A 27,284-nucleotide genomic window follows, 5' to 3' on the forward strand; every position below is an offset into this window, starting at 1 on the left:
TTTGTTCACGATAAAAGTCATCACAGAGGGGTGATGTTCATGAGGACGAGTTGAACATGTTTCATATTTGCACCCACTTGTCTTGCAAACAGGGAATCTGTCCTCGAGGCCAAATACTTTTTTATTCAAAAAATTGTAGCAGCCCAATCAATCCATCCATCCATCTTCCACCGCTTATCCATAGTCGGGTTGCGGGGGCAGCAGCTTCAACAAGGAGCCCCAAACTTCCCTTTCCCCCCACATCCACCAGCTCTGACTGGTGGATCCCAAGGCGTTCCGAGGCCAGTGTTGAGATATAATCCCTCCTCCTGGTCCTGGGTTTGCCCCGAGGTCTCCTCCCAGCTGGACGTGCCACAAACACCTCCCTAGGGAGGCGTCCCGGAGGCATCCACACCAGATGCCCAAACCACTTCAACTGACTCCTTTCCACGTGAAGGAGCAGCGGCTCTACTCTGAACCCCTCACGAACAGCAGTGTTTCTCACCGTATCTCTAAGGGAGACACCAGCTATCCACCTGAGAAAGACCATTTCAGCCACTTGTATCTGCGATCTCGTTCTTTCGGTCATGACCCATCGCTCATGACCATAGGTGAGGGTAGGAACAAAGATTGAACGGTAGATGGAGAGCTTCGCCTCATGTAACGCTAATCCATTTTTCAAATGTATAATGTAAATTAAGGTAATTATGTTCTAATGAAACCAAACAGTCTTTATCTTGGCTTGGGTCGGATAAACAAGCTAAAATGCTCTTCCTATAGGATGGTTTCCTCTGCCACACCCCACTTTCTGCCCTGGTTCCAATTTAAACATGCTTATTGTGGACATTATGTTAAGATCCATAATATAAATATGTCAGAACAATAATTACATCTTGCATTATTTGAATTTAAACTGTTTTTAACCATTACTTTGCCCGTGACATATACGCACATTAATTACTACAGTAGATTGTTATAAGGTACAAACTGAGCAAATTAAAACTGAACACATTCTGTCACACTTCATATTGAGAACAACCTTTTAAAGGCCTCATATAATGCTGCAAGGTGGGGATGGTTTGGATACAGTCTTAATTGAAGATTGTAAGTCTCTTCCGGTACTTTGTCTTCATGGTAGCCGTAGCTGCCCAGTCTCACATACGTAATGTGTTGCAGACTCTCATCACAAACACTGCACAGGTATACTGCATGCCCACCAATGTTCATTTATGTCTTATGGTTGCTCTTTACTGCATTAGGCATTCTCACTTTGTTTAAATCTGGTTAGTGTTTGTCACCTAATTTTGCAATATTAAAAATCTATTTTAGTTGCTGAATATCATTCAACATGTTGACACACACACTAACAGGTTGGACTTCAACTCATGCGATTAGGCAGTCAATAGCATACAGCCATGCAGAGACAAATCTATATTCGAATAGAATGAAGCTCTTGTTGATTACTTGTACACTAAACCACAAACACTGTGGTGTCTCATACAACAGATTTCAGCAAAAATTTTAAAAAATTAGCCCAGCTGTGTGAATTCCAGAGCTGACATTTCAAATACAGTAAATCCCCTGGAGTGTGTGACCTCTGATACCAGGGGTCACACTGCAGCTCCTGTCTGCTGTCCTGAACACAGCTGGGCTGGTTCTGCCCCCAGAGACCCTCACACCCACTGGATCACACTGAGGGGACTGGAGGATGGATCCTATCTTCACATCACACCACACAACATTTTCTCTTATGCTCAGGAAGGTCTAAATGCAGTGCTCTGATGAACACTTGATCTTCGTGCAGTGTTACTAGGAGTCTTCTCTTCTGACTCAGGTGAGATAAAAACCAGTAAGTTCCCCCGAACTCCAGTCAAACCGGGTCTCATGCGGGGCCTCGGCCCGAGCTGCTCCGGACCGGTTCTATTACACACTACCGCCGAGAGGCGGCCGACAGTCTGGCTTGTGTGGTTATAAAGCTGTTACTATACGTTATGACATGTTATTACAACACGTTACAGCTGTTCCATCCGGCTGGAGGCCCTCGGGGCTCCAGAGGCCTGTTAGCTAACGGCTAGCCCGGAGCCACACGCCCCGCAGCCGAACACCGACGGGACGGGCGGCTCCTGTCCGCCGGGCCGCGGCGGGTGAGCGCTTCACTTACCCTAACCGGGACTAGTTCACCAGCGTCCGTTGGTAACGAGTGCAGGAGGCTGAGCTAACTGCTAACGGGCTATCAATGCTAACCGTTAGCATTCCCTCGAGTGACACTTTGTAGCGTCTAGCTAACTTTAGCTAGCAGGCAGCTAGCGGTTAGCCTGTTAGCTTGTGTGAAACACACACACGCGCTCGTTGTGTTGGTTTCCGTGACACCCGGGTCGGAGGCAGCTGCCCGGGGGGTCCCGGGGCGTCTCCGGACTTGGTGTCTTACCGTCCGGTCCTCCGATCCCCGATCAGAAGCTCTTTGTCTCCACAAACGGCTCACAAAAGTCGGGCAGACATCCCAGCTGCGGCCCGCGGTGTGGAGCTACAGGCGGACCGTCCGCAGATGCTGGATGCTCTCATCCCGCGAACAGGGAGGCTTCAGTGGGAATAAAACATGAAGAGCTGTTTTCGGAGTTGCGTTAACCCATTCTTCACGGTAAGTTCCCCTCACGGCCGGAGCGGTAGGTGACGTAGCTGAGCAGACAGCAGGTCGGACGGGCAGACAGCGTCCAATGAGGAGACCCGACTGACAGCCGATCCGACCAATGAGGAGAGGGGAAGACCAGAGGACGCGAATAGGGAGACTCCGCTGCTGACTCACTGAGATGGACGTCTGGGGTCACCAATACACGTGGAGGATGAAGTTCCCCGCAGGAATCTGCTTGGAAACGCGTTGAAGTGAGGGATGCAGGAAGTTAGCCACATAACTTCCTGCATATATACAGTGTGTGTGTGTGTGTGTGTGTGTGTGTGTGTGTGTGTGTGTGTGTGTGTGTGTGTGTGTGTGTGTGTGTGTGTGTGTGTGTGTGTGTGTGTGTGTGTGTGTGTGTGTCACCCTTGTGAGGTGGTATCTGTGTGTCATCCTCCAGCTCGGGTCCTCTACCAGACCCCTGGGAGTCTGAGGGTTCTGTCAGTATCTTAGCTGTTCCTAGGACTGCGCTCTTCTGGACTGAGGCTTCAGATGTTGTTCCAGGAATCTGCTGGAGCCACTCTTCCAGTTTGGGGGTCACTGCCCCAAGTGCTCCTACTACCACGGGGACCACATTAACCTTAACCTTCCACATCTGTTCCAGCTGTTCTTTCAACCCTTGATATTTCTCAATCTTTTCGTGTTCCTTCTTCCTGATGTTGGCGTCAGCTGGAATCTCCACATCTATCACCACTGCTTTCTTCTGCTCTTTGTCCATCACCACTATGTCCCGTTTGTTAGCCAGTCGCTGTTTGTCGGTCTGGAAGCTGAAGTCCCACAGGATCTTAGCCTTGTCGTTCTCAACCACCTTCGGTGGTATGTCCCATTGGGATTTGGGTACTTCTAGTCCATACTGGGTACAGATGTTCCTGTACACTATCACAGCTACTTGGTTGTGCCTCTCCATGTATGCTAAGCCAGCTAGTATCTTACACCGTGCTACCACATGCTGGATTGTCTCTGGGGCTTCTTTACATAGCCTGCACTTTGGGTCAGATCTACTGTGGTAGATATTGGCCTCTATTGCCCTTGTACTTAGGGCCTGTTCTTGTGCTGCTATGATCAGTGCCTCTGTGCTGTCTGTCTGTCCAGCTTTATTCAGCCATTGGTAGGTCTTCTTGATATCAGCCACTTCCTCTATCTGACGGTGGTACATGCCGTGTAGGGGCTTGTCCCTCCATGTTGTCTCCTCCTCCTCCTCTTTCTCCTCAGGCTTCTGCTGTCTAAGGCATTCACTGAGCAGTTCATCTGTTGGGGCCATCTTCCTGATGTACTCTTGGATTTTTGATGCCTCATCCTGGACAGTGGCCCTGATGCTCACTAGTCCTCGGCCTCCCTCTTTCCGCTTAGTGTACAGCCTCAGGATGCTGGACTTGGGGTGAAACCCTCCATGCATGGTGAGGAGCTTTCTCATCTTGATGTCTGTGGCTTCTATCTCCTCCTTTGGCCAGCTTATGATCCCAGCGGGGTATCTGATGACCGGCAGTGCATACATGTTGATGGCTCGAACCTTGTTCTTGCCATTCAGCTGACTTCTCAGGACTTGCCTTACTCTCTAGAGGTATTTGGCTGTGGTTGACTTCCTTGCGGCCTCCTCATGACTGCAACTAGCCTTTGGGATTCCAAGATATTTATAGCTGTCTTTGATGTCTTCTATCCTGCCCCCTGGTAGGTCAATCCCTTCAGTTCTGATCACCTTGCCTCTTCTTGATACCATCCGGCCACATTTGTCTAATCCGAATGACATCCCTATGTCGTCGCTGTAGATCCTGGTGGTGTGGATCAGTGAGTCAATTTCTCGCTCATTCCTGGCATACAGCTTGATGTCATCCATGTAGAGGAGATGGCTGATTGTTGTCCCGCTTTGGAATCGGGATCTGTAACCACTCTTTGTGATGATGTGACTGAGGGGGTTCAGGCCTATGCAGCAGCAGTGGTGATAGTGCATCCCCTTGATATATGTCGCACTGATGTTAACTTGGGATATTACCTTGACATTGGTCTCTAGGGTTGTCTTCCACATTCCCTTTTGAGTTTTTGATGAACTCTCTTTGTGTCCTGTTGATCGTAGACCAATCCCTCGTTATTCACGGTTAAGGCATTCCAGGACCGCCCGCAAAAAATTAAATTCCACAATAGAGTGACAAACTATTTATTTTATTATTTCAGGTAATTTAAAACTTCATGAACCCTCCCCATACTTATGTTAAACCACCTTATATCTGCATTACCTTTTCCACACTCTTACAAACGGTTTTAAACACTTTTGTATTAAAAAAAAGTGTTTCTGTTATATGCAGAAGTGCGCTCCGTTCCGTGAGTCTCGAACTTTCGTAAGACACAAAAGTGCTGTAAACAGTGTGGGAAAAGGTAATACAGACAGAAGGTGGCGTTCTGTATATATACACATACACCCTGCCTCACACCCCAAGTTCACTGGGATATGCTCCAGCAACCCCGCGACAGGAAAAAGCAGATAATGAGGATGAATGAATGAATGAATATTCTAGATCCTCTGTTTGTGTTGCACTGCCCATGTTGTCCTGCCTGTGTTGCACTGCCTGTGTTTTACTGTCTGTTTTGTACTGCCTGTGTTGTACTGTCTGTTTTGTACTGCCTGTGTTGTACTGTCTGTGTTGTCCTGCCTGTGTTGTACTGCCTGTGTTGTACTGTCTGTGTTGTCCTGCCTGTTTTGTACTGCCTGTGTTGTACTGTCTGTGTTGTGCTGCCTGTCTACGGTGGGTCAGGAATGCAATTTCATCTGTGCTGTATGTTGTGCACATACACTTGACAATAAAGCTGACTCTGACTTTGACTTTACTTAAGTTCACTTTAATTAACTGATGTTCTTAATCTTTTTCTATTTTGCCTATTAAAGTTTATATGGCATCCTTTTTTTAATTTGAAGGACTCAAGTAGTGATCAAAGAAACTGTAGTATTGCACAACTAGCATTAATTAATTTGCAGTAGACTGGTACAGAGTTATCAATTGATGACAATACCTATCCGCTATATTTTTTTTAATTCTTTTAATTTTATATACTGTTGTGATCCCCGGAGGGAAATTAAGAATGCACACTCTAGTATGTTAGTAATCAATCAATCACATGCATGCATATTAGTGTGTACAGGCCCCTGTAATACACACAAACACACACAAGGGAGCCTTTAAGCATGCAGGGGGATGTAGAATGGCGGGCAGCCGCTTTGTGGAGCGCCCAAATGAGAAACTTGTAAAGGGGATGGCGCCTTGCTCAAGGGCGCCTCAGCAGTGCTTCAGGTGAGCTGACACCTTCCAGTCACACTCCGGGTGTTTTTGGGTGGGAGCGGGAATCGAACCACCGATCTTAAACGCTGGACGACCCGCTGTACCGCTGAGCCACTGCTGCCCCATATGACAGACAGACAGGGAACAGTGCTTCTCTCATGCACAGGAGTTCATTTCAACACTAGCAGAGAAGCTTGTGACAGAAGCTGAGGAACCCGGTACAACTGAACCCTCAGGAACGCTCGGTGACAGATTGTTGCTGTCTGATGATGAGACGACTTCAGTTTCACTTTCCACCACCTTGTGAGGGGACAGACCATAATTGATTCTTCCCTCACAAACTGAAAGCTGGAGAATGTATTGAGCTCATGAATCGAGTGGTGAATAGGTCCAAGTACATGAGTGGTGTAGGGTTGTCTGGAAAGGATTCCTTGGGTTTTTCCTAAAAACCAGACTTGCAGGAGAATGTAGCATTCCAAAGGACCCCTGAAGCTGATACAGAATGAATGGTGTGATCCTTGCACAGGTTACAATCACCATTGGTACTCAGACAGTCCAAAAGTCAAAGTCAAACTCAAGTCAAAAGTCAATACGTTTCACATTGTGTCAAATGTAATTATGCAAATTGAAAGGAAGCCAATCACATCAAATATATTTCATTTTCATGCCGAACATATGCAGAAAACAATTCATTAAAAAATATGAACAGCATGGTGGCATGATGTTACCTCACGGCTTGAAGGTTCAATTCCTTTTTGTGCAGAGTTTGCATGTCAATAATAATAACAATGGATTAGATTTATATAGCACTTTTCTGGACACTCAAAGACGCTTTACAGTTGATCCATTATTCACTTTTCATTCATACTTGGTGATGTAAACTGCATGTGTAGCCACAGCTGCCCTGGGGCAGACTGACGTAAGTGTGGCTGCCAATCAGCACCAGCTGCCCAAACCAGCAGCATGCTCTGGGCTCTGATTCGGCTGCCGACCAGGTGCGGTAGTGGACAGCCACCACCACATGGATGTTGGCCTTCCTCGATATTCCAGCTCCCGGGTCCGCGTTCCAGCCTGCCCCAAAGTCCGCATCCCAGCCTGGTCCCTAGTCCACGCACCAGCTTTTTCCGGCGCCCAGACCCCAGCCTGTTCCTGAATCTTTTCTGGAACTCGAACCTGTTCCAGACCCCAGTTCTGAACTCCATGCTATCCTGGAGCCAAATACTGACCCTCCCTTCTCCCCAGGGACCATTTTTGGGACGTCGGGGGCCGTCTCTTAAAGGGGGAGTACTGTCACGGTTCGGTGTTGCTGCTCTGCTGTGCTGGGGTGTGGCAGGAGGAGAGGCCAAACACATGGGTGGAGCCTTGTCTCCACACCTGTTGTTTCTCTTAACACCTGTACTCGATCAGGCTGATTTGCCTGAGGCTTTTTATGCCGGGATCTCTTTTGGTTCTGTGCCAAATTGTTTTGTACCTGTCCATGTCTTGTTTTCTACCCTTGCCCTCAAGTTTGTTGAACATTTTGAGTTTCTTACGTCTTCTGGATTTAGCCTTCTTTCTCTTGATAAACTATGGATGAAAGCTTTTCCAACAGTTTCCTTCATATGGGTCTTCATCCTGCTCATCGTGACACATAATTAATCTGAGTGAGAGTATCTGTCCATTAGTGATGTCTGAATGGCCCCCATGGGGCTTCAAACCGTTTGTAACAATTGTGCCGAAAACTAGTTCATTACTCGGCGCCCCATTCATTGAGAGTGTGGACGCCCTCTTTAGCAGGGTGTCTGTACTGCAACCAAACAACGATCAATGAGCCCAGGAAACAGCGCTTTGATGATTCCTGTATTGCATATATTTTCTGATTAAAACCGAATATAATCTAATTCAATGTGTTAATCCTTGCTTGCTATATTGTAGACATATAGGAAATTGTTTTATGATCATTGGTCTTTTCAGGGTTCAATAAAACAATAATATATATAAATTAAATGTTCGTGCATGTATATTTAATATAAATGTGTACATATGTGTTGTGTGTGTGAGTTACATAGGATGATTAGTGTCACTGGAAAAAAACAGGGTCTATGTTGTGAGAAATAGTCTGAATCCTGAGACGTGATCACAGCAGCAGCACTGGGTTCATTCTCACGTCTGGATTGGTAACGCCTCATCATTGATGACGTGTTGTTACTGTACGTCAGGTGGAGGGAACACAGAAAACCCTTCACCTGTAAATTAAAATGAAGTGTGTGGTTTATTATGTTCTACTGTGTGAGCAACAGAGCCTGAAAATAAGTTTTCTGAGAAATGAAAAATCTATTTTGTTTGGCGGCACCAGGTCTAAATGTTCGCAGACTTGAGATCTCTTTCTGGTTGGATCCGTTGTAAAGTAATCGGAACGCTAATGTGATCAATCCAAGGGATATTGACACGATAGGCAGCGCACTGTGCTGTTTCATCCATTCTAACACATCTGGGACCGGCCGGTGTTTCGGATCACCCATTGATCCGGACCACTAAACTGTCACCTGGTGAATGGAGCTCCAGTGTGCCACCTGGTGAATGGGGCACCAGTGTGTCACCTGGTGAATGGGGCACCAGTGTGTCACCTGGTGAATGGGGCACCAGTGTGCCACCTGGTGAATGGGGCACCAGTGTGTCACCTGGTGAATGGGGCACCAGTGTGCCACCTGGTGAATGGGGCACCAGTGTGTCACCTGGTGAATGGGGCACCAGTGTGTCACCTGGTGAATGGGGCACCAGTGTGTCACCTGGTGAATGGGGCACCAGTGTGTCACCTGGTGAATGGGGCGCTTAGTGTTTCGGTGCACTCGGAGTGCCAAACGTCATCAGTCACATGGTTTTTCCATGTTTGAAGCAGGCTCCAGAGCAGTGGTTCCCATGGGAACGCCCACCGAGTCTGAGGCGCGTATCAGAGCGCTGGAGCAAAGCAGACATCACTACTGTCCATGTAGCAAGATAATTTTACTTAAGAAATCTTAAAATAATCTCCTTCTACACTAGACCAGTTCAAGCAAGTTTATTAAGAATCGAAGAGCATCGATGAAAAAATGAATTGTAGACTTTGACACTGTCCTGTCTCATGGCAGCCCTACTTCCACCGAAGTGAGTGAAACTGGTTGAGAGAATGCTGATCATCAAAAAGGCTCGTCCCATTTACATGGAAGCTTTAATCGTCATGTCTGGCTTTAAAAAATGAATAAAAATAAATAAATAACAAATCATTTAGCAAGAGTTGGCACCTTTTGGTTTATATTTAAACAATACCAACAGCAAATACATATAAAGAATATATCCATGTTTTTGGCTTACAAGAAAGTTTTCACAACCTCATAAAACACAATAGCGGTTTCAGCTTGAAACATTCATAACTGTTAAATTTTTTTTGAGGAAATGTAATCAATCTCAATAGCTGAGTAAAATCAATCATAGTTTTTGGTTTGTTCATGTACTTTATACAACACCATTCACAGACTGTTTTAGCATCAATATCCATGATGTACCTATCAAAAATAACTTTAAGGGGGTCAAGTGATGTATCAAAAATGCACGTGTTAATATCCATGTTGTTTAAAATTATATACAGCAAATATTCCGTTGATAATGTAACAAATGCTGTGTAGAAATATTTGAAATCTAATTGTGGTAGGGGTTTTATGGAGGTGGAAAAGAGGAAGATTTGGAAAATGCAATTAGGAGCGAGGTAATAGTAACAGGTAATATCACACTAGACTGAGGAGGTTTGCCAGACTGTAGACATGAGGTCCACATCAGTGGTAAAGCTTGTTGTTTCTGACTCTGCGTCATGCTTACATTACAGATTGTTGAAGCTCTTTCTCGGTGCTGCCACACGAATGGTAGCGGAAAGCTGTATTCCAACATTAAGGACAATTTACAATAAATTATATTATTATTTTATTATGTAATATTAAGTGAGATATATCTTTTTTTCTCTGACAAGATACATTTTTTTCTAAGCAGCTTTAATGTTACGGAATTTCAGTTCTTAAAGCTATTTTGCTGTTTGAAAGACAGAAATTATGTTTTTTTTCTTGGTTTTGGGCGATTTCAAAGTATTATTTCCATATTTATATAATCGATACTGACAATTGCAACTAAGACAGAATTTCTTCTTATTATATGTATTTCATTATTTCCATGTCTTTAGATGTATTAAGTGTGATTCTCTGTGTCTGCTACGTCTGTTTCGCCTTATGCATACGTTCATGACTTTTATTTATTGACTTTCAGATCATGTACTTTTCTGGTTTTCAGTTCCTTCCACATTCTGGATTCGTTGCACCTGGTCCTGTTATCCCTGATTGTTTTGTTTGGTTTTCAGCCAGTCTGTGTTTAGTTCTTCCCCTTTGTTCACCCCCTGGTAATCAGCTGATCATTGGTTCCTCCTGCACCTAATTGAACGTGTCACCTCCTGGTCTGTGTATTTAAGAGCCTTCAATGCAGTGCGGCTTTGTCGCAGTGTTGATCAGTATTCCTTTGTGCAGAGAGCCATGTGTGTTCGTTATTTTTGCTTCCTTGACTGTTTCCGTATTGCCCAGCCCTGTTTTGTATTTTACGGGATTCTGAACCTTGCCTGTTCTGAATGTGATTTCTGTGTTTTGCTGGCCTGCGACCTTCGGCCTGTCTTTTGGGTTACGGTTTTGCCTGCTTCCTGTGTACCGTTGTGATTCTGATCCTGTGGTTTTAATCCCTGCCTGTTCTATTACTACGGGCTTTGGTTATCCCTCTGGTGCTGCAATCCCTGTGTTTCTCTGGTTTTGAGAAAAAACCCCAGACTCTTGCTACTGGTTTCTTTGGAAACTGTAACATTAAGAATAGAAATATTGTCTAATCCAAAAACCCAGCTGATCACCTTTCATAACCAAATTTGCATGACAACCTGAGTAGAGAATGTCTTCCTTACCCAAGTTACACTGAGGTTAACGTGTGAGTTTATGACAAACTAAAATTGGATAATAATGACCCTTCAATTCACATTTTCTTTCAGACCATTTAGCATAAGGGACAAAGATAAATTTGTTTTTACTTTAGATCTTCTGAAAAACTTGTGACTATTTAATCATTTAGTCAAACACTACTGACAACTTCAGTAATTTGAGTTATGTTTTTTTTAGTAGAATGACAACTACATAGCATAAAGTTATTAAAACTAGTCTCAAATTTATGAATACAGTTGTTTCTACAGTGCAAAATGATTTCATTGGTCATTTGTTAATCGTATCGGTAAACAGTAAAACTAGGAAATTTTAAATAACAGTAGTGTACAGAGTAGCAAAAACTTCCTGTACCATATTATTGACTTTATATTTCAAATAATAAAGTATTTGTACATATTCTTGAGTTTTAATTATCTAAGCTTGTGCTACTGGCGTCGTGCCCGGAGTGTCCCCCGCCTCACGCCCTATGCCAGCTGGGATAGGCTCCAGCTCCCTGTGACCCGCTACGGCGGACACAGCGGCTGTACATGAAAATGAATGAATAAGTTTGTGCTATGCTCTCTACATTTACACTGTGCTTCTTTCCTGTAAAGACAGTTTTTTTTATTTTGGGGGGGTGGGGGGTCATGGGTATAAAGCAATATATAAAAGTTAGGTACTCATTGTTTTCCAAACCTTAAATGTAATTTTTTTTTTTCATTGGAACAGATTGTAAAAAAAGAAAAGAAAAGATGATCATGCCACTGCATAAAAAAACGTCAGGGGTATAAAACATAAAAATATACTCATATGTCCACAATGTATTGGTTGAACAGGATTTTCATCATTTCTGTTTTTCCCAAACAATGAAACAATGTTTTGTTGCTGAACTGGTAAGTCCCACTAGACAGATACAGTACATTCAGACAGACTTTGTGGGCCAATGACAGGTTTTGAAATAAAGAAAATAGTCCCTCATGTTAATAAATGTATCATGATTACTGTCAGTGTCGTTTTAGATTCTTCTTTAGGTTGTCCATCTGAAGGCTGTCTCTCCTGATATGAACATTTGCTTTTATGTTGAGATGAACTAATCAAGGACAGAAAATGCAACAGTAAAGGCAATTATCAAAAATGGTTATAAAAGACAGTTCAAGCCAGTCTTTCTGTAGAAGTGGCATGAGTTTCTGCTCCTGTACTCCATCATAAACGGCGGTTGACAAGGTAGATCTAAAGGTACATCTCCTTTGTGCATTTTATTTTTTCTTCTTTCTTTGCAGATACATTGGTTTATGGTTGTTGGTGTTGGTTTCTGCAATCACGTAATCAAACAACAGTTCATGCAGCGGGATCCCAGTCTTCTCTTCAGAGTTCCCTTCTTTTTCTTGGGAGCCAGTATTGCAATGATAGCCTCATCAAACACAGTCTTTAGGCCCTTCTGTGTCAAAGCGGAACATTCCACGTAACAACATGCACCAATCTGATTAGAAGACAAGAAAGGACCATCAAAAAATATGTTACTAGGTATTAGATCTTATATCTACACATGCTGTATATATGTGTGTATATGTAGATACTGTAGATGTTACATACTGTATATCTACAGGTATATCTACACATATTCTTATATGGACAACAAAATTTATTACCTATTTAAAAACAAAAAAGATGAGTCTGGTTCATATAGACATTTTTCTATGTTGCAATATAGTATATAACACGAAAGAAAAAACAAATTATTAAAGAATTCATTAAATATTACATTTTAAGTTATATGTTTACACTATGTCATATTTGAAACAGTTTGTCTATAGTCAACACATGTCTGTGAAGGTTTATCCAGATCATGGTTATCCAAAGGCCTTTACCGTAATCCCTCGTTAATGCGTTCCGTGAAAAACGAAATTCCGCGAAGTAACGACAAATTATTTACTTTATTATTTACGTTAGCTTAAACGTCAATGAACCCTCCCCATACTGATATTAAACCATCTTATATCTGTATTACCTTTAAAACACTCTGATAGACTGTTTAAAACACTTTGTGTTAAAGAAACAATTTTCTTTAACACCCAAAGTGATGTCACACCGATGGTGTCAGCCAATAGCATGCGCGTACGATATCACATGACTACCTAATAAAAATGTGCGATGTAGTGAAGCTGTGCATCTTGAAGCATGAATAAACAAGGGATTACTGTAAATCAAAGAACTGAACTTGTAGAAAGTTCTTTGAAGATGCTTCACCTCTCATCCAGAGGCTTCTTCAGTTCTGGAGGTGGTTGGTATTGCCCCAGCTGATCTCAGCCACTTAACAAGCACGTGGCTCACCACAGAAGAGCCAACACCTCAAGAGAGGATTCTGCCATCTTCCTTCACCTCAAGGAAGAAGGGCACTCATTGCAGGACACCAAAGTTCACATTTTGGATAGGGAGGGCAGTTTGAGAGATGAGTGTAAGAAGCCATCCACGTCAAGCTGAAGAAACCATCTCTCTCTATATTTTTCATCGGCTGGGGCGGCAGTGTCTCAGCGGTAGAGTGGACATCTTCCAACCAGGCACAGGCGGTTCAATTCCTGCTCCCACCGGACATCCGACATCCTCAGAGTGTGAGCTGACTGTGGGAGGTGTCAGCTCACCTCCCGGCCACTGCTGAGGCACCCTTGAGCAAGGCGCCGCCCCCTTACAAGTTGCTCAATTGGAGCACTACCAGAAGTTGCTGCCCTTCACTCTGCCTCCCCATGTACTGTTGTGTTGTGCTTACTAATTGCATGCTCTCAGGCTTCCTGTGTGTTGTGTATCCTGTATCTGACACAAAAAAGTCATGTATAGAGTGAAAAACTTAATTTCCCCGTTAAGGGGATTAATAAAGTTGATATTCTTCTTCATTTACAATCAGGCCTTTTCAAAACAAGCAGTATTCAGCAGCTGGACTCAAGTGAAGTGGCTCATGCTAATGACCACCATTACCATTACCACCATGACTGAGGGGGCTTAATGATGTCTCTCAAATTGGTTATTGTGACAACTGTCACGGTTCGGTGTTGGTGCTGGGGTGTGGCAGGAAGAGAAGCTGCACTTGTGGGCGGAGCCCCGTCTCCACACCTGTTGCTCGTCTCCACACCTGTACCCAATCAGGTTGACTAGCCTGAGGCTTTATAAGCCAGCTCGGACTTTGGTTCTTTGCCAGGTTGTTTTTTGTTCTTCTGCTTTTCTTGTGCTGCCTTGACTTCCTTTTGATTAAAATATGGATGATTATCCCTCCACCCTGTGTTTGGGTCCCAATCCTGATCGCCGTGACAACACCTCAGAATTTAGAAGCTGAGGCAAAACCAACCATCACCAGATGTGGAGAATCCTCTTGAATGAGAGGTAAAATGTCTTCAAGGAACTTTCTACAAGCCCAGTGGATTGATTAAACAACTTTGGCCAGTCAACACTTGGTATCTGTACCCTTTCTGATTTTCAGTCTTTCATTTGCCAAAACGCATTAATCTATATTGCCCTTGATGTGTTCAGCCTGGACCAGCCAAAGTCATCACTATATCATTTTAATATGTACATTCACAGGGTATGCCAGTGTTAACATTAACAGATGAGATGTGCATGGTAACATCTAGCATAAAGGCTGATATTTTTCACAATATCAACAGTTAAGCAGTTGTTTTGTTTTTCGTCAAATAACAGATTTCCTGTTGCTGCTGCATAGCTATCCTGAGTAGATTGGACACTTGAACATATTACTACAACATCACACCTTGGGTACTCCATTCATGCAAACTTCTGTTTTGACATTGACTTGTTAATATTGACTTAACGCTTCACAGATGCCTTACAGAGGTGGATTCAGATGGAATACCATTTCACCTTCATTGCATTCAGGCAGATGTCAGGGCAAAGGTGCCAATGCCACATGACTAAAAACACTGAATAGGGCTATTGTCTGGTTTCACCTCTGAAAGTAGGACCCCAAGATTATCTAAGTATATCAAATACCCACATAAGCAAAATCTGTAGACCACCTGAACGTGGTCACAACAGTGATAAATGGACAGTGCTATAAAGCAAATTTATGAGTAGATTTGTCACTATGCTTATAACCACTGTATGATCACTTCTTGAGGTTGACCACCACACAAACCTCTTTTCCCAGTTTATGTCCTTGCTCTGTGGAGATGGGCTTCTCCTTCATGTCATTCAGTTTGGCAATTGTCTTTGGGTCATCACGAAGATCAACCTGGAAGAGATGATGGGCATCATTGAGCTACATTGCCAAGCAATTTTTGACTACAGTATTTTCCGCACTATAAGGTGCACTGGACTATTAGGTGCACCTTCAAAGAATGTCATTGATGATAATGTTGGATTTACTCTAAACCTATGTATGATTTGAATTGACAAATATTTTATACTCATGTACTTTGTCCTGTCTTAAGAAAGCCTCTCTGCCACCACAAATTGCCGTCACCGACCAAGGAGGATTAACAATTCTATCCCTCAGCCATTACCTCACGTCTGGACAGACAGAATGCAATGTGCGCAGACAAAAAAGGTAAGCTACTTGGCTTAACTTTTGCGCTGTCTTGAGATGCTGTGGTATTCTGGTGAGACTGTTTGTCAAACATTATTTTAGATAAATTTGGTTTAGTTAGTCTTCCTGAAATTACCTGTGTTAGTTACATATACAGTGTATAGGTTGAGAATTTTCCAAATTTTTGTTTGTTGTCATTATCTTGTTTGCTTTGAATAAAGACATATGTTTAATATTTCCTCTTATTCAATGGGTGACTTTCAATAAACTTAAAAAACAAATGTAAAAAGGTGAGTGAGCAGTTAAAAAGACAGCTTATTTGGCATGAAAAATGCATGAGAAATCAGAAACAATAGAATCGGTAAATTAAGGGCTTTTGGTTCTGACTGATTTTTTATTTGGTTTATAAATATTTGTGAAACAGGCTGTTGAAGGTCCAGCGTCAACGGGCAGCTTTGAAAGCCATGTTAAGAATAGAGACTGATAGCTGTAAGTGAACGGTATTCTGTCTGGGCGTCATACGGTTTTCTAACTTTCAAGTTGTTTAGCCGTGTGAACTGGCATTCCTGTGAGGTCGCAAGTTCCTGTCAAGTTATGAACGGCGAAGAGTTGTGACGCCTTTTGGCGGGATTCCACAGGTGCCAGAGTGATAACACATGGAGTCGTTCTCTAAATCCATTCATCAATGATTTATGATGTGATGCTGTAAAGCTGGGTTTCCCATTTGTGAGTGACAGGCCTCTCCACAAAGAGCTCTGTAAATCTGTGAATTAGTCCGGACTGGGGTGGGATAATTTCTATATATCGTTTAACTCTTTATTGTACCATATAGCTGCTTAAGTGTATGTGGAGATTGATGAATCTCCACAGAAACCTATAGATCTGTACATTTCTCTATTCATGTCCCCCCCTGATCACTCTCTTTCTGTGTGTGTGTGTGTGTGTGTGTGTGTGTGTGTGTGTGTGTGTGTGTGTGTGTGTGTGTGTGTGCATGAAGATGTGTGAAAGGCGAGAAAGAAGTGGGAGGAATCTCTCTGCGCACTTCAGTGGAAGAATGTGATAAATGATCTCTTATGAGTAAGACTCATGCACCAGAATGCTGTTCATCGACTTCAGCTCAGCATTCAACACAATCGTCCCCCAGCAGCTCATCCACAAACTGGACCAGCTTGGACTCATCACCTCCATATGCAACTGGCTGCTGGACTTCCTGACAGGGAGACCACAGGCAGTTTGAGTTGGTAACAACACCTCCAGCACCATCACGCTGAACACGGGAGCCCCCCAAGGATGTGTTCTGAGCCCCCTTCTCTTCACTCTGTTGACACACGACTGCACACCAACTTCCAGCTCAACCTCTTCATCAAGTTTGCAGACTGTGGTGGGTCTCATCAACAACAATGATGAGACAGCCTACAGGAATGAGGGGGGCCTCCTGGCTATGTGGTGCAAGGACAACAATCTCCATCTGAATGTGGAGAAGACGAAGGAGATTGTTGTGGACTTCAGGAGAACACGCACCCAGCATGCTCCACTAATCATCAACGGTGCTGCAGTGGAAAGGGTCAGGAGCACCAAGTTCCTGGGTGTACACATCTCCGAGGACCTGTCCTGGGACCGCAACACCGCATCGCTGGCCAAAAAAGCCCCACAGCGCCTCTTCTTCCTCCGCAAACTGAGGAGAGCAAGAGCCCCACCCCCCATCATGCTCACCTTCTACAGAGGCACCATCGAGAGCATCCTGACCAGCTGCATCACCCTGTGGTACGGCACCTGCACCGTTTCCTGTAGACCCTGCAGCGCATTGTGAGAGCAGCTGAAAAGATCACTGGTGTCTCTCTCCCTTCCCTCACAGACATTTATAACACCCGCCTCACCCGCAAAGCCATCAGCATTGCAGGTGATCCCACCCCCCCTCTCACAGCCTTTTCAGGAGGCTCAACTCCCTCCCTGCTCTGCCCCCTGCCATAGCCTTGAACTCTACCCTCACACTGCCCGGTCCTCCCCCCAGCATCTGACTACATCTCTCCCTCCCCCCATAAACTCAGGGACGACGCACACGTCACTTCTCCTACAGGATTAAAGAGTGTATAGAGATGTTTACCATCCCTTGTGTTTTCTCTCATGCTTTGTGTTGTACTGCCTGTTGTTCTGCCTGTTGTACTACCTGTTGTACTGCCTGTGTTGTTCTGCCTGTTGTACTGCCTGTGGTGTACTGCCTGTTGTACTGCCTGTGTTGTACTGTCTGTTGTACTACCTGTTGTCCTGCCTGTTGTACTGCCTGTGTTGCTCTGCCTGTGGTGTACTGCTGTGTTGTACTGCCTGTGTTGTACTGCCTGTTGTACTGTCTGTGTTGTACTGCCCGTGTTGTACTGCCTGTGTTGTACTGCCTGTGTTGTCTTGCCTGTGTTGTACTGCCTGTTGTACTACCTGTTGTCCTGCCTGTTGTACTGCCTGTGTTGCTCTGCCTGTGGTGTACTGCTGTGTTGTACTGCCTGTGTTGTACTGCCTGTTGTACTGTCTGTGTTGTACTGCCCGTGTTGTACTGCCTGTGTTGTACTGCCTGTGTTGTCTTGCCTGTGTTGTACTGCCTGTTGTACTCCCAGTGTTGACCTACCTGATGTACGGCCTGTTGTACTGCCTGTGTTGTTCTGCCTATGTCGTACTGCTTGTGTTAAGATGCCTGTTGTACTGCCTGTTGTTCTGCCTGTTGTACTGCCTGTTGTACTTCCTGTGTTATCCTGCCTGTGTCGTACTGCCTGTGTTGTTCTGCCTTTGTCGTACTGCCTGTGTTGTTCAGCCTGTGTTGTTCTGCCTGTGACGTAGTGTTGTATTGCCTGTTGTACTGCCTGTGTCATACTACCTGTGTTGTACTGCCTGTTGTACTGCCTGTTGTACTGCCTGTGTCGTACTGCCTGTGTTGCCCTGCTCGTTGTACTGCAATGTTTTACTGTCTGTGTTGTACTGCCTGTGTCATACTGCCTGTGTCTTTCTGCCTGTGTTGTCCTTCCTTTGTTGTACTGTCTATGTCGTACTGCCTGTCCCACACTGCCTGTCTCGCACTGCCTGTTTTGTACTGTATGTGTTGTACTGCTTGTGTTGTATTGCCTGTGTTGTACTGCCTGCTGTACTACCTGTTGTACTGCATGTGTTGTACTGCCTGTGTTGTACTGCTTGTGTTGCACTGCCTGTTGTACTGCCTGTGTTGTACTAACTGGTGTTGACCTGCCTGTTATACTGCCTGTGTCGTACTGCTTGTGTTGCACTGCCCATTGTACTGCCTTTGTACTGCCTGTGTTGTACTGCCTGTGTTGTACTGCCTGTGTTGTACTGCCTGTTTACCATGGGTCTGAGAGGACTGCAATTTCATCTGTGCTGAATGTCGTGTATATATGGTAAATTCGACAGTAAATCTGACTTTGTACTAAATATCTAATGTTTAAAAAGGCAATAAGATTTTGCTGTGCTCTAAGCAGCTCAAGATTTGCTCAGATTTGTTGCAAAATAACTGAGGTGTGATTGACTAATACTGTTATTTTTTGTTAAATTACAATGAAAGTTTGTCTTTTCTGTAACACAGTGAGTGTGTGTGGCGCAGTTAGAATTCCCCCCCCACTTTACATATTTTCGTTTTTTTCTTTGGGCTCAAGATTGGAAGCTATCAAACTTAACGAAATTTCTGAGTTCAGGGTGGAAGCTATCCAAGAGGTACACCATTTTGTAAAGAACGATAAGAGTGGAGTTGAAAGCCATTTTGGGAGAAAAGTTGGGTGGTTTGACAGGCGTGTCATTTTATAAATACTCATTAAGGTAACTCAGCACGTCAAATTAGCATTAATTAGCGTGCTAGCATGGCATTATTTAACTTAGCTAACAGATCTACCTAATATATAATTATATACATTATATATATATATATATACACACACACACACACACACACACACACATATATGTGCACAGCATATACTGTATATATGCATGGAGGGTTTCACCCCAAGTCCAGCATCCTGAGGCTGTACACTAAGCGGAAAGAGGGAGGCCGAGGACTAGTGAGCATCAGGGCCACTGTCCAGGATGAGACATCAAAAATCCAAGAGTACATCAGGAAGATGGCCCCAACAGATGAACTGCTCAGTGAATGCCTTAGACAGCAGAAACCTGAGGAGGAAGAGGAGGAAGAGGAGACAACATGGAGGGACAAGCCCCTACACGGCATGTACCACCGTCAGATAGAGGAAGTGGCTGGTATCAAGAAGACCTACCAATGGCTGAATAAAGCTGGACTGACAGACAGCACAGAGGCACTGATCATGGCAGCACAAGAACAGGCCCTAAGTACAAGGGCAATAGAGGCCAATATCTACCACAGTAGATCTGACCCAAGGTGCAGGCTATGTAAAGAAGCCCCAGAGACAATCCAGCATGTGGTAGCAGGGTGTAAGAGGCTAGTGTGGTCAGGCACAACCATGGAGAGGCACGACCAAGTAGCTGTGATAGTGTAGAGGAACATCTGTACCCAGTATGGACTAGAAGTACCCAAATCCCAATGGGACATACCACCGAAGGTGGTTGAGAACGACAAGGCTAAGATCCTGTGGGACTTCAGCTTCCAGACTGACAAACAGCTGCTGGCTAACAAACCGGACATAGTGGTGATGGACAAAGAGCAGAAGAGAGCAGTGGTGATAGATGTGGAGATTCCATTTTAATAAAATAATACAACCAAATGTATGATTGGAATTTACAAATATTTTACACTTATGTCCTGTCTTAAGAAAGTCTCTTTTCCTCCACAATAGCATTACAGTTTTTACAGTCTTTTATATACAGTGTGCCCTCGATCTTTGCGGTTAATGTGTTCCAGGAACCACACGATTAATGAATTCTGCGATAGAGCAATGAACTATATCTTATTTACGGTAATTTAAAGGTTTATGGACCCTCCCCATGCTGATATTAAACCATCTTCTATCTGTATTACCTTTTCCCACACTCTTGTCAACTATTTAAAGCACTTTTGTGTCTCACGTAAGTCCGCGACTCACGGAGCACAGCGCACTTCTGGATGCCATCAGCCAATCGAATGTGCGTACGGTATCACATGATTGCCTACTAAAAATCCACGATGAGGTGAAGTCGCAAGCATGGATGCTTGAATGCGTGAGGGTGCAATGTATTTATTACCTCATTGAACATACCTGTTTATATTGTACGTAAAGTTTCAGGTTAATTGGCCAATCTCAAAGTGACCGTAGGTGTGGGTATGTGTTTGTCTACGTTTCTGTGTGGCTCCGTGGTGCACTGGCGGAGTGTCCCCTGCCTCGCCACCAGTCAGCTGGGATAAGCTCCAGCACCTCGGGACCCGTGACACCGGATGAAGCGGGTTAGGAAGATGAAGAAAACGCCTGAATACCAGTTTATGTATTTTAGTGCTGGTGTTTTGTTTCGGATCCAGTTTTTGCACTCTGCATTTGCTTTTTTGCACCAATGCTGCTGCTTTATGTTCTTTCAATTGCCCCTTAGGGACAAATAAAGGTCTGTTGTGGTGAAGAAGGAGCTGAGTCGCTAGACGAAGGTCTGGATTTACCGGTCAATCTACATTCCTACTCTCACCTATGGTCATGAGCTTTGGGTCATGACCGAAAGGACAAGATCCCAGATACAAGCGGCTGAAATTAGTTTCCTCCGTAGAGTGGGGGGGCGCACCCTCAGAGATAGGGTGAGGAGCTCAGTCACCAGGGAGGAGCTCAGAGTAGAGCCGCTGCTCCTCTGCCTCGAGCGGAGCCAGCTGAGGTGGCTCGGGCATCTGTTCAGGATGCCTCTGGACGCCTTCCTGGGGAGGTGTTCGGGGTACGTTCTACCGGGGGAAGACCTCGAGGAAGACCCAGGACACCCTGGAGGGACTATGTCTCTGGGCTGGCCTGGGAACACCTCGGGCTCCCCCTGGTGGAGCTGGAGGAGGTGTCTGGGCATTCCTGCTGAGACTGTTGCCCCCACGACCAGGCCCCGGATAAGCGGTTGATGATGGATGGATGGATGGATAGATGGAATTGAAATTAGTATATTGTATGAGGCATAAGACCACTGATTAGTGTAGTCACATTTAACACAATTTTTTATATCTGAAGAAGCTGCAATGTTTTGCATAATTTCTGTTCAACAGGCTGGTTGCATGTTTAATTAAAATGGATAATGTTTATTCACTCTTAGTCTATCAATTACTGTAAAATTATAAACTTAAAAATCATCAAGTAATTGCTAATTTGAAAGAAAAAAAGTCCACTTTATTGTCCCTTAATGGGGAAATTGTCTTTACACTCTACACTTGCATGCAGTTACATATGGGTTAGGTTATGCATACACACATAGTTGAATACAGGCCCCTGAACACAACACACTAGGGGCTTGTAGGCATGCAGTTATTAACATCACACAACAAGCAGTAGGGGGAGGCAGAGTGATGGGTTAGGCTTGAGGGATCGCGCCCCAAATGAGCAGCTTGTAGGGGGGACAGCCCCTTGCTCAAGGGCACCTTGGCAGTGGCTGGGGGATGAGCTGACACCTCCCACCCTCAGCTCACACTCTGAGGGATGTCCTGGCAGGAGTGAGAATCGAACCACCGATGGCTGGGCAATCTGTCCTCAAGACATCTGCTCTACCGCTGAGACACTGCCGCCCGAATTAACTATTATTTTCAAAAATCACAATTTCATAACATTACTGATATCAAAATATAATTTCTGTATGATCAATTTAACACAACATTCAAGGTCAAACTGTGAATGTCTATCTTACATATATTTTATACACACCAAAAAAATTAAATTGGCTAAGATGTGACAGATTGTGTTTTTGACATGACTTTGAATGCTTCTCGCGTTACCACAGCATCAGAGCACTAACCTGGGTGCCGATGAGCAGATAGGGGACACTGGGTGCATATTCTTCCAACTCTGGCACCCATTCTTGTCGCACATTCTGAAAACTGGCAGGGTTAACCACCGAGTAGCAAATGAGGAAGACATCTGTCATTGGATAGGACAACGGTCTGAGGCGATCATAGTCCTCCTGAAAAAAAGATGAGACAGTACTAGTTAACATTTGATTTTTCATGGGACATTGAGTGGTCATTGTAGTGAGGATTAAGGAGCCACTGAGCAGAAATAACTCATGTTTCATGAAAAAAAATGTACTTCATTGTCCCTCATACAGAAAATTATCTTGATATCGGACGGAGAAAACTCATGAATTGGCTGCAAATACAGGCAGACCTTTGGAAACAAAATTGCTTTGATACCTTTTTGATAATTGTGTACCATTGGTTTTGTTCATGAAGGCTAAAAAACATTGCAGAGCGACCAGCTTGTTTGTCTTCACTGAGACATGGCTAATGGACTACAGTACGACCCCAACACTAACATTGAACTGACCGGCTTCTCCTCCACAAGAGCAGATCAGGACAGAAACATCTTTGGGAAGGAGAAAGGAGGTGGACTAATTTACACGAACAACAGATGGTGCCACCCCATACATGTGACGGTGAAATCAACGGTTTGCAGTTCCCGTTTGCAGCTAGCACCTGTTAGCATCGAGCCCTACTATCTGGCACGTGAGTTTTCACATTCACATTGTCCTGGCTGTCTACATAACAGCCAGAGTGGCCCCTGTGACAGAACATGAGACCATCTGTGTCACAACCTCTGCTCTTCGGACCCTTCCCCGGGAAGCTCTGTTCGACCGACCTACCTGAAGGAACTTTTAGTTCCTTATAATCCATCTAGAGCATTACGCTCTCAACATACTGGCCTACTGGTGGTTCCTACAATTTATAAAAGTAGGACGGGGGCTAGAGCCTTTTGCTATCAAGCCCCTCTATTGTGGAACCACCTCCCTACCTCAGTTCGGGGGGCAGACACCCTCTCACTATTTAAGACTAGACTTAAAACTTTTCTTTTTCATAAATTTTACAATTAATGGCAACTTAGGTTACTACGTTTATATTCATATAGACCTACACTGCTGGAGACTCAACATCCAGACTCACTGAGTTCCTCTCTCCTCCCCCTTCTCTCCAACCATCTCTGTTACTCCTCCTCCTCTCTGACCTCACTCTTCAAGTCTCCAATCACACCGTACTAACTAAACTTCTTCCCTGGAGTCTCTGTGCTCTATGTTCTCCCAGGTTTTTCTCAGGTTCACCCCTCAACCGCCCATCTGCTATGGACCTGCTCTTCCCATCCCACCAGTACCACCCCTAACCTAATTATCGGCTGGGGTCCGGCTTCCTTTTTCCTCCGCGCCACCATACTGTTCCACCCCTCATCCGCCCATCCGCTGTGGACCATCTGCTGTGGACCTGCACCTCCCATCCACCAGTATCACCCCCCACCTAACCATCGACTGGGGTCCTGCTGCCTGTCTTCCTTGGTGTCATCTTACTTTTCCACCCCTCATCCGCCCAGCCGCTGTGGACCTTCCTCTGTGGACCTGCACCTCCGAGCCCACCAGTATCACCCCCATCTCTCCATGTGCTGTGCACCTTATCCTCCAAGCCCACCAGTACCACCCCTCAACTATCCATCGGCTGGGGTCCTGCTTCCTTTCCTCCTCCTTCCTCCATACAGTCATCCACACAGCTGTAATTGTGCCTTGACTTTATCAACCTTAACCATATTGATACTGTCTCTATCTGGCCTATCTATCACTCTCTCTCTGTCTCTCTCTCTCTCTGATGCTGTTCCTGTCTTCCTTTGATTTCTTTTCCACCAAACCGGTCGAGGCGGATGGCCGCCCAAAAGAGTCTGGGTCCTGCCCGGAGTTTCTTCCTCATCGAGGGAGTTTTTCCCCGCCACTGTCGCTTATGCTTGCTCTGGAGGGTTCAGTTGGGTTTCTCTGTCTGTTAAAGCGCTTTGAAATGTCTGCTGTCATGATTAAGCGCTATATAAATAAAACTTGATTGATTGATTGTTCATCATGTCCCAGTGTGTAGACTGCTCTACACAGAAGAACAGAACCATTGATCTGCTTTACACCAATGCCAAAGAGGCCTACACAGCCACCTTCCCTTCCCCCAGGAAAATCAGATCATAACCTAGTGCACCTGCAGCCCACCTACATCCCTCTGGTAAAGATACAACCCAGCAGATCAGGAGATGGTCCCCAGAAGCTGAGGAGATGCTCATGGACTGCTTCGACAGCACTGACCTATCTTGGTTTCCAGGGGCTGTGCTGTAAGGGTGCTCTTCTTCGACTTCTCAAGCACCTTTAATACCATCCAGCCCCTGCTCCTGCAGGAGAAACTGGCCTCTATGGCTATGGACCCCAACGTCGTCAGCTGGATCACTAACTACCTCTTCAACAGACACCAGTATGTTCGTATGGGGGACCCTTTGTCATTTTGTCATCAGTAGTGACCAGCAGCACGAAGGCTCCTCAAGGTACTGTGCCTCACCCCTTCTCTTCACCCTCTATACGGCAGCCTTCCAATACAACTCGGGTACATTCCCCATGCAGAAGTTCTTGGATGACACTGCAATTGTGTTATGTATCAGAGAGGGTGAGCAGAGGGCATACAGGAGACTCTGTGGAGTGCGGTCAGCAGAATAGGCTTGAGCTGAACATCTCCAAGACGAAGGAGATGGTGCTCCTTCACAGAGTATGAGGACCCTCTGAATGTCCCGTGGCATCAGAGGATACAATGCAACTCTTGTGGGATAGGGGGTGGGACGGGGGGTGGGGTGATGACGGTGTCTTGTACCATGTTATGATGGACGTGCCTGGCCAACATGTGGGTGTCTAGCTTAGAATCCACTGGGATCTGGGGCCCATTTTGCAATTCTGCGCTCTTCCTTTTTTATATGTTAGTGTAGGATGTTTGTCTGTACAGTCATATATTATATGATTATATTTATTATATGTCTCTTGCCTCTTTGTCTATTTAAAAGTTTCCTTCTTCTGGACAGTCTGTGTGTAGTTGCCCTATACCTACCTACCTGCTGGTTCAAGACCAACGTTGGGCAAACAATTTTGAAGAGTAAACCGGCAGTGGAGGGGTGCCAGTTCACCCCGAGTACTGCCGAGGTGCCCTTGAGTAAAGCATCGTCCCCTTTATGAGTTGCTCATTGGGGCGCACCATGAAAGAGCCACTCTACCTCTTATTCACATGCTTGCAGGCCCCCTGTGTGTGTGTGTGTGTGTGTGTGTGTGTGTGTGTGTGTGTGTGTGTGTGTGAGTGTGTGTGTGTGTGTGTGTGTGTGTGTGTGTGTGTGTGTGTGTGTGTGTGTGTGTGTGTGTGTGCGTGTGTGCGTGTGTGCGTATGTGTCATGGGCTTGTGCACATTCAGGAATTAATAAACTTGATTTAATTTTTAATGTTAATGAATGATAACTGTAATATATGACTTTATTATTATTATTATTATTATTATTATATCTCATGCCATAGGATGCTCACTTCTAGTTTTCTAGAAATTTCATTTCTAAAAGGAACTGTCAGGATTTGCAGTTGCTTCTCTCTCTCTCCCTCTTCTGAGTCCCTCATAGTTCCACCTACCTGGGTGTGGCTGTTGCTGGCAGCAGAGCACCACACCTGTGACCAATCTCCAATCTCCAGACCTTCATGAGGACCAGTTTTCCACCATTCATCGCCAGTTCGTTTGTACTGCTTGTCAGTATCCACACCTTGGCTCACTTGAACTTGCACCTTGACTTTTTTTGAGAACTCTGTTGTCTCCGTGTTCCAGTTCTGGTCCGTTGCCTGTTGGACTACAACCATTTCCAGCCGCCTGCTTGTTTTCTCCTCACCTGTCGATTTACCTGTTCAGCCTGATCATCTGGTTCATCATCGCTTCACATTTATTGTTAAATAAATCTATTTTTTCCTTTTACCTGACGTCTGCGCATTTGGGTCCTACAGTAAACCCCGACAGAACGAACTGGCCAACATGGACCCAGCGGAGACGGATTCAGATCGCGTCCGCCTGGCTCTTGCAAATCAAGGAGTTCTACTTGGACAACATGAGCAGCTGCTACATAGCCTCTTGGAGAGTCAAAAGACTTCACAAGACCAGATCTTCCAGCTCAACTTTATGATCCAGGAACTTGCCGGCAAACTCTCCACATCCAGTATTCAAGGTCAGCCTGTTTCACTTCAGCCTCAAGCCTCTGCTGCACCTCAGTCTCCACCGCCGTCCTTCAGAGAAGTGCACATTCCGGACCCTGACCATTATTCAGGTGATATGGGTAAATGTGGGAGTTTTTTACTGCAGTGCTCACTAGTTTTTAGTCAAAAGCCAAACACCTATGCCTCTGACAATTCTAAAATTGCTTACATTATGGGACTTCTCCACGGGAGGGCGTTAGAATGGGAAGCTGCAAAATGGCAAAACCAACCGGTGATTCGTAATGATTAGATGACTTTTGAACAGGAGCTGAGAGGTTTTTGACCATCCTGTCCAGGGTAGAGAAGCTTCTAAGAGGCTCCTCTCAATAACCCAGGGGACTCGTAGTGTGGCAGACTACTCAGTTGAATTCCGGACTCTAGCAGCCGAGAGTGGGTGGGATGATTTGGCTCTGCAGAGCGTGTTTTTGAATGGACTTTCCGAACAATTGAAGGATGAACTTGCTGTAAAAGAAGATCCTGCAAATCTTGATTCTTTAATTTCGACATCCATTAAAATGGACAATCGAATCCGCGAGCGCCGTAGGGAGCGTTCCCGCCACCATATTTCCACCTTGTCTCACCCTCGCAGTGTCCCACCACGCAGGTTCAGCACATCCCCTCCTCACAAGCCTGTGGTCCCGACTACTGCAACTTCTGAGGAGGAGCCAATGCAAGTGGCTCGGGCAAAACTAACACCAGATGAGAGGCAGCGTAGA

The 27,284-nt window shown here is 45.0% G+C and overlaps 2 protein-coding genes and 1 long non-coding RNA gene across 5 annotated transcripts in view; 1 reads left to right on the top strand and 2 right to left on the bottom strand.

The window, feature by feature from the left end:
- The window catches only part of socs5b (suppressor of cytokine signaling 5b), a 28,162-nt gene extending 25,356 nt beyond the window's left edge, over positions 1-2,806 (bottom strand). For 2 of the 3 annotated variants that reach the window (XM_068327622.1, XM_068327621.1), the window contains exon 1: positions 2,408-2,806. The gene's annotated coding sequence lies outside the window, so the exon portion shown is untranslated. The remainder of the gene's footprint in view (positions 1-2,407) is intronic. The other variant, XM_068327620.1, reaches the window with a different exon arrangement.
- Positions 1,683-21,477, top strand: LOC137603827 (uncharacterized). The gene is made up of 3 exons (XR_011037329.1): positions 1,683-1,813; positions 15,311-15,426; positions 16,403-21,477. It is a non-coding gene; the product is annotated as an uncharacterized lncRNA (long non-coding RNA).
- The window catches only part of LOC137603825 (rho-related GTP-binding protein RhoQ), a 41,361-nt gene continuing 23,286 nt past the window's right edge, over positions 9,210-27,284 (bottom strand). The window contains exons 3-5 of the mRNA XM_068327623.1: positions 22,312-22,476; positions 15,016-15,111; positions 9,210-12,354 (exon numbers count right to left, since the gene is read on the bottom strand). Of these exons, the coding sequence (XP_068183724.1) occupies positions 12,193-12,354; positions 15,016-15,111; positions 22,312-22,476 (423 nt within the window). The 3' untranslated portion in view covers positions 9,210-12,192. The remainder of the gene's footprint in view (positions 12,355-15,015; positions 15,112-22,311; positions 22,477-27,284) is intronic.

Source organism: Antennarius striatus, chromosome 11 (assembly GCF_040054535.1).
Source record: "Antennarius striatus isolate MH-2024 chromosome 11, ASM4005453v1, whole genome shotgun sequence".
Taxonomy (NCBI): domain Eukaryota; kingdom Metazoa; phylum Chordata; class Actinopteri; order Lophiiformes; family Antennariidae; genus Antennarius; species Antennarius striatus.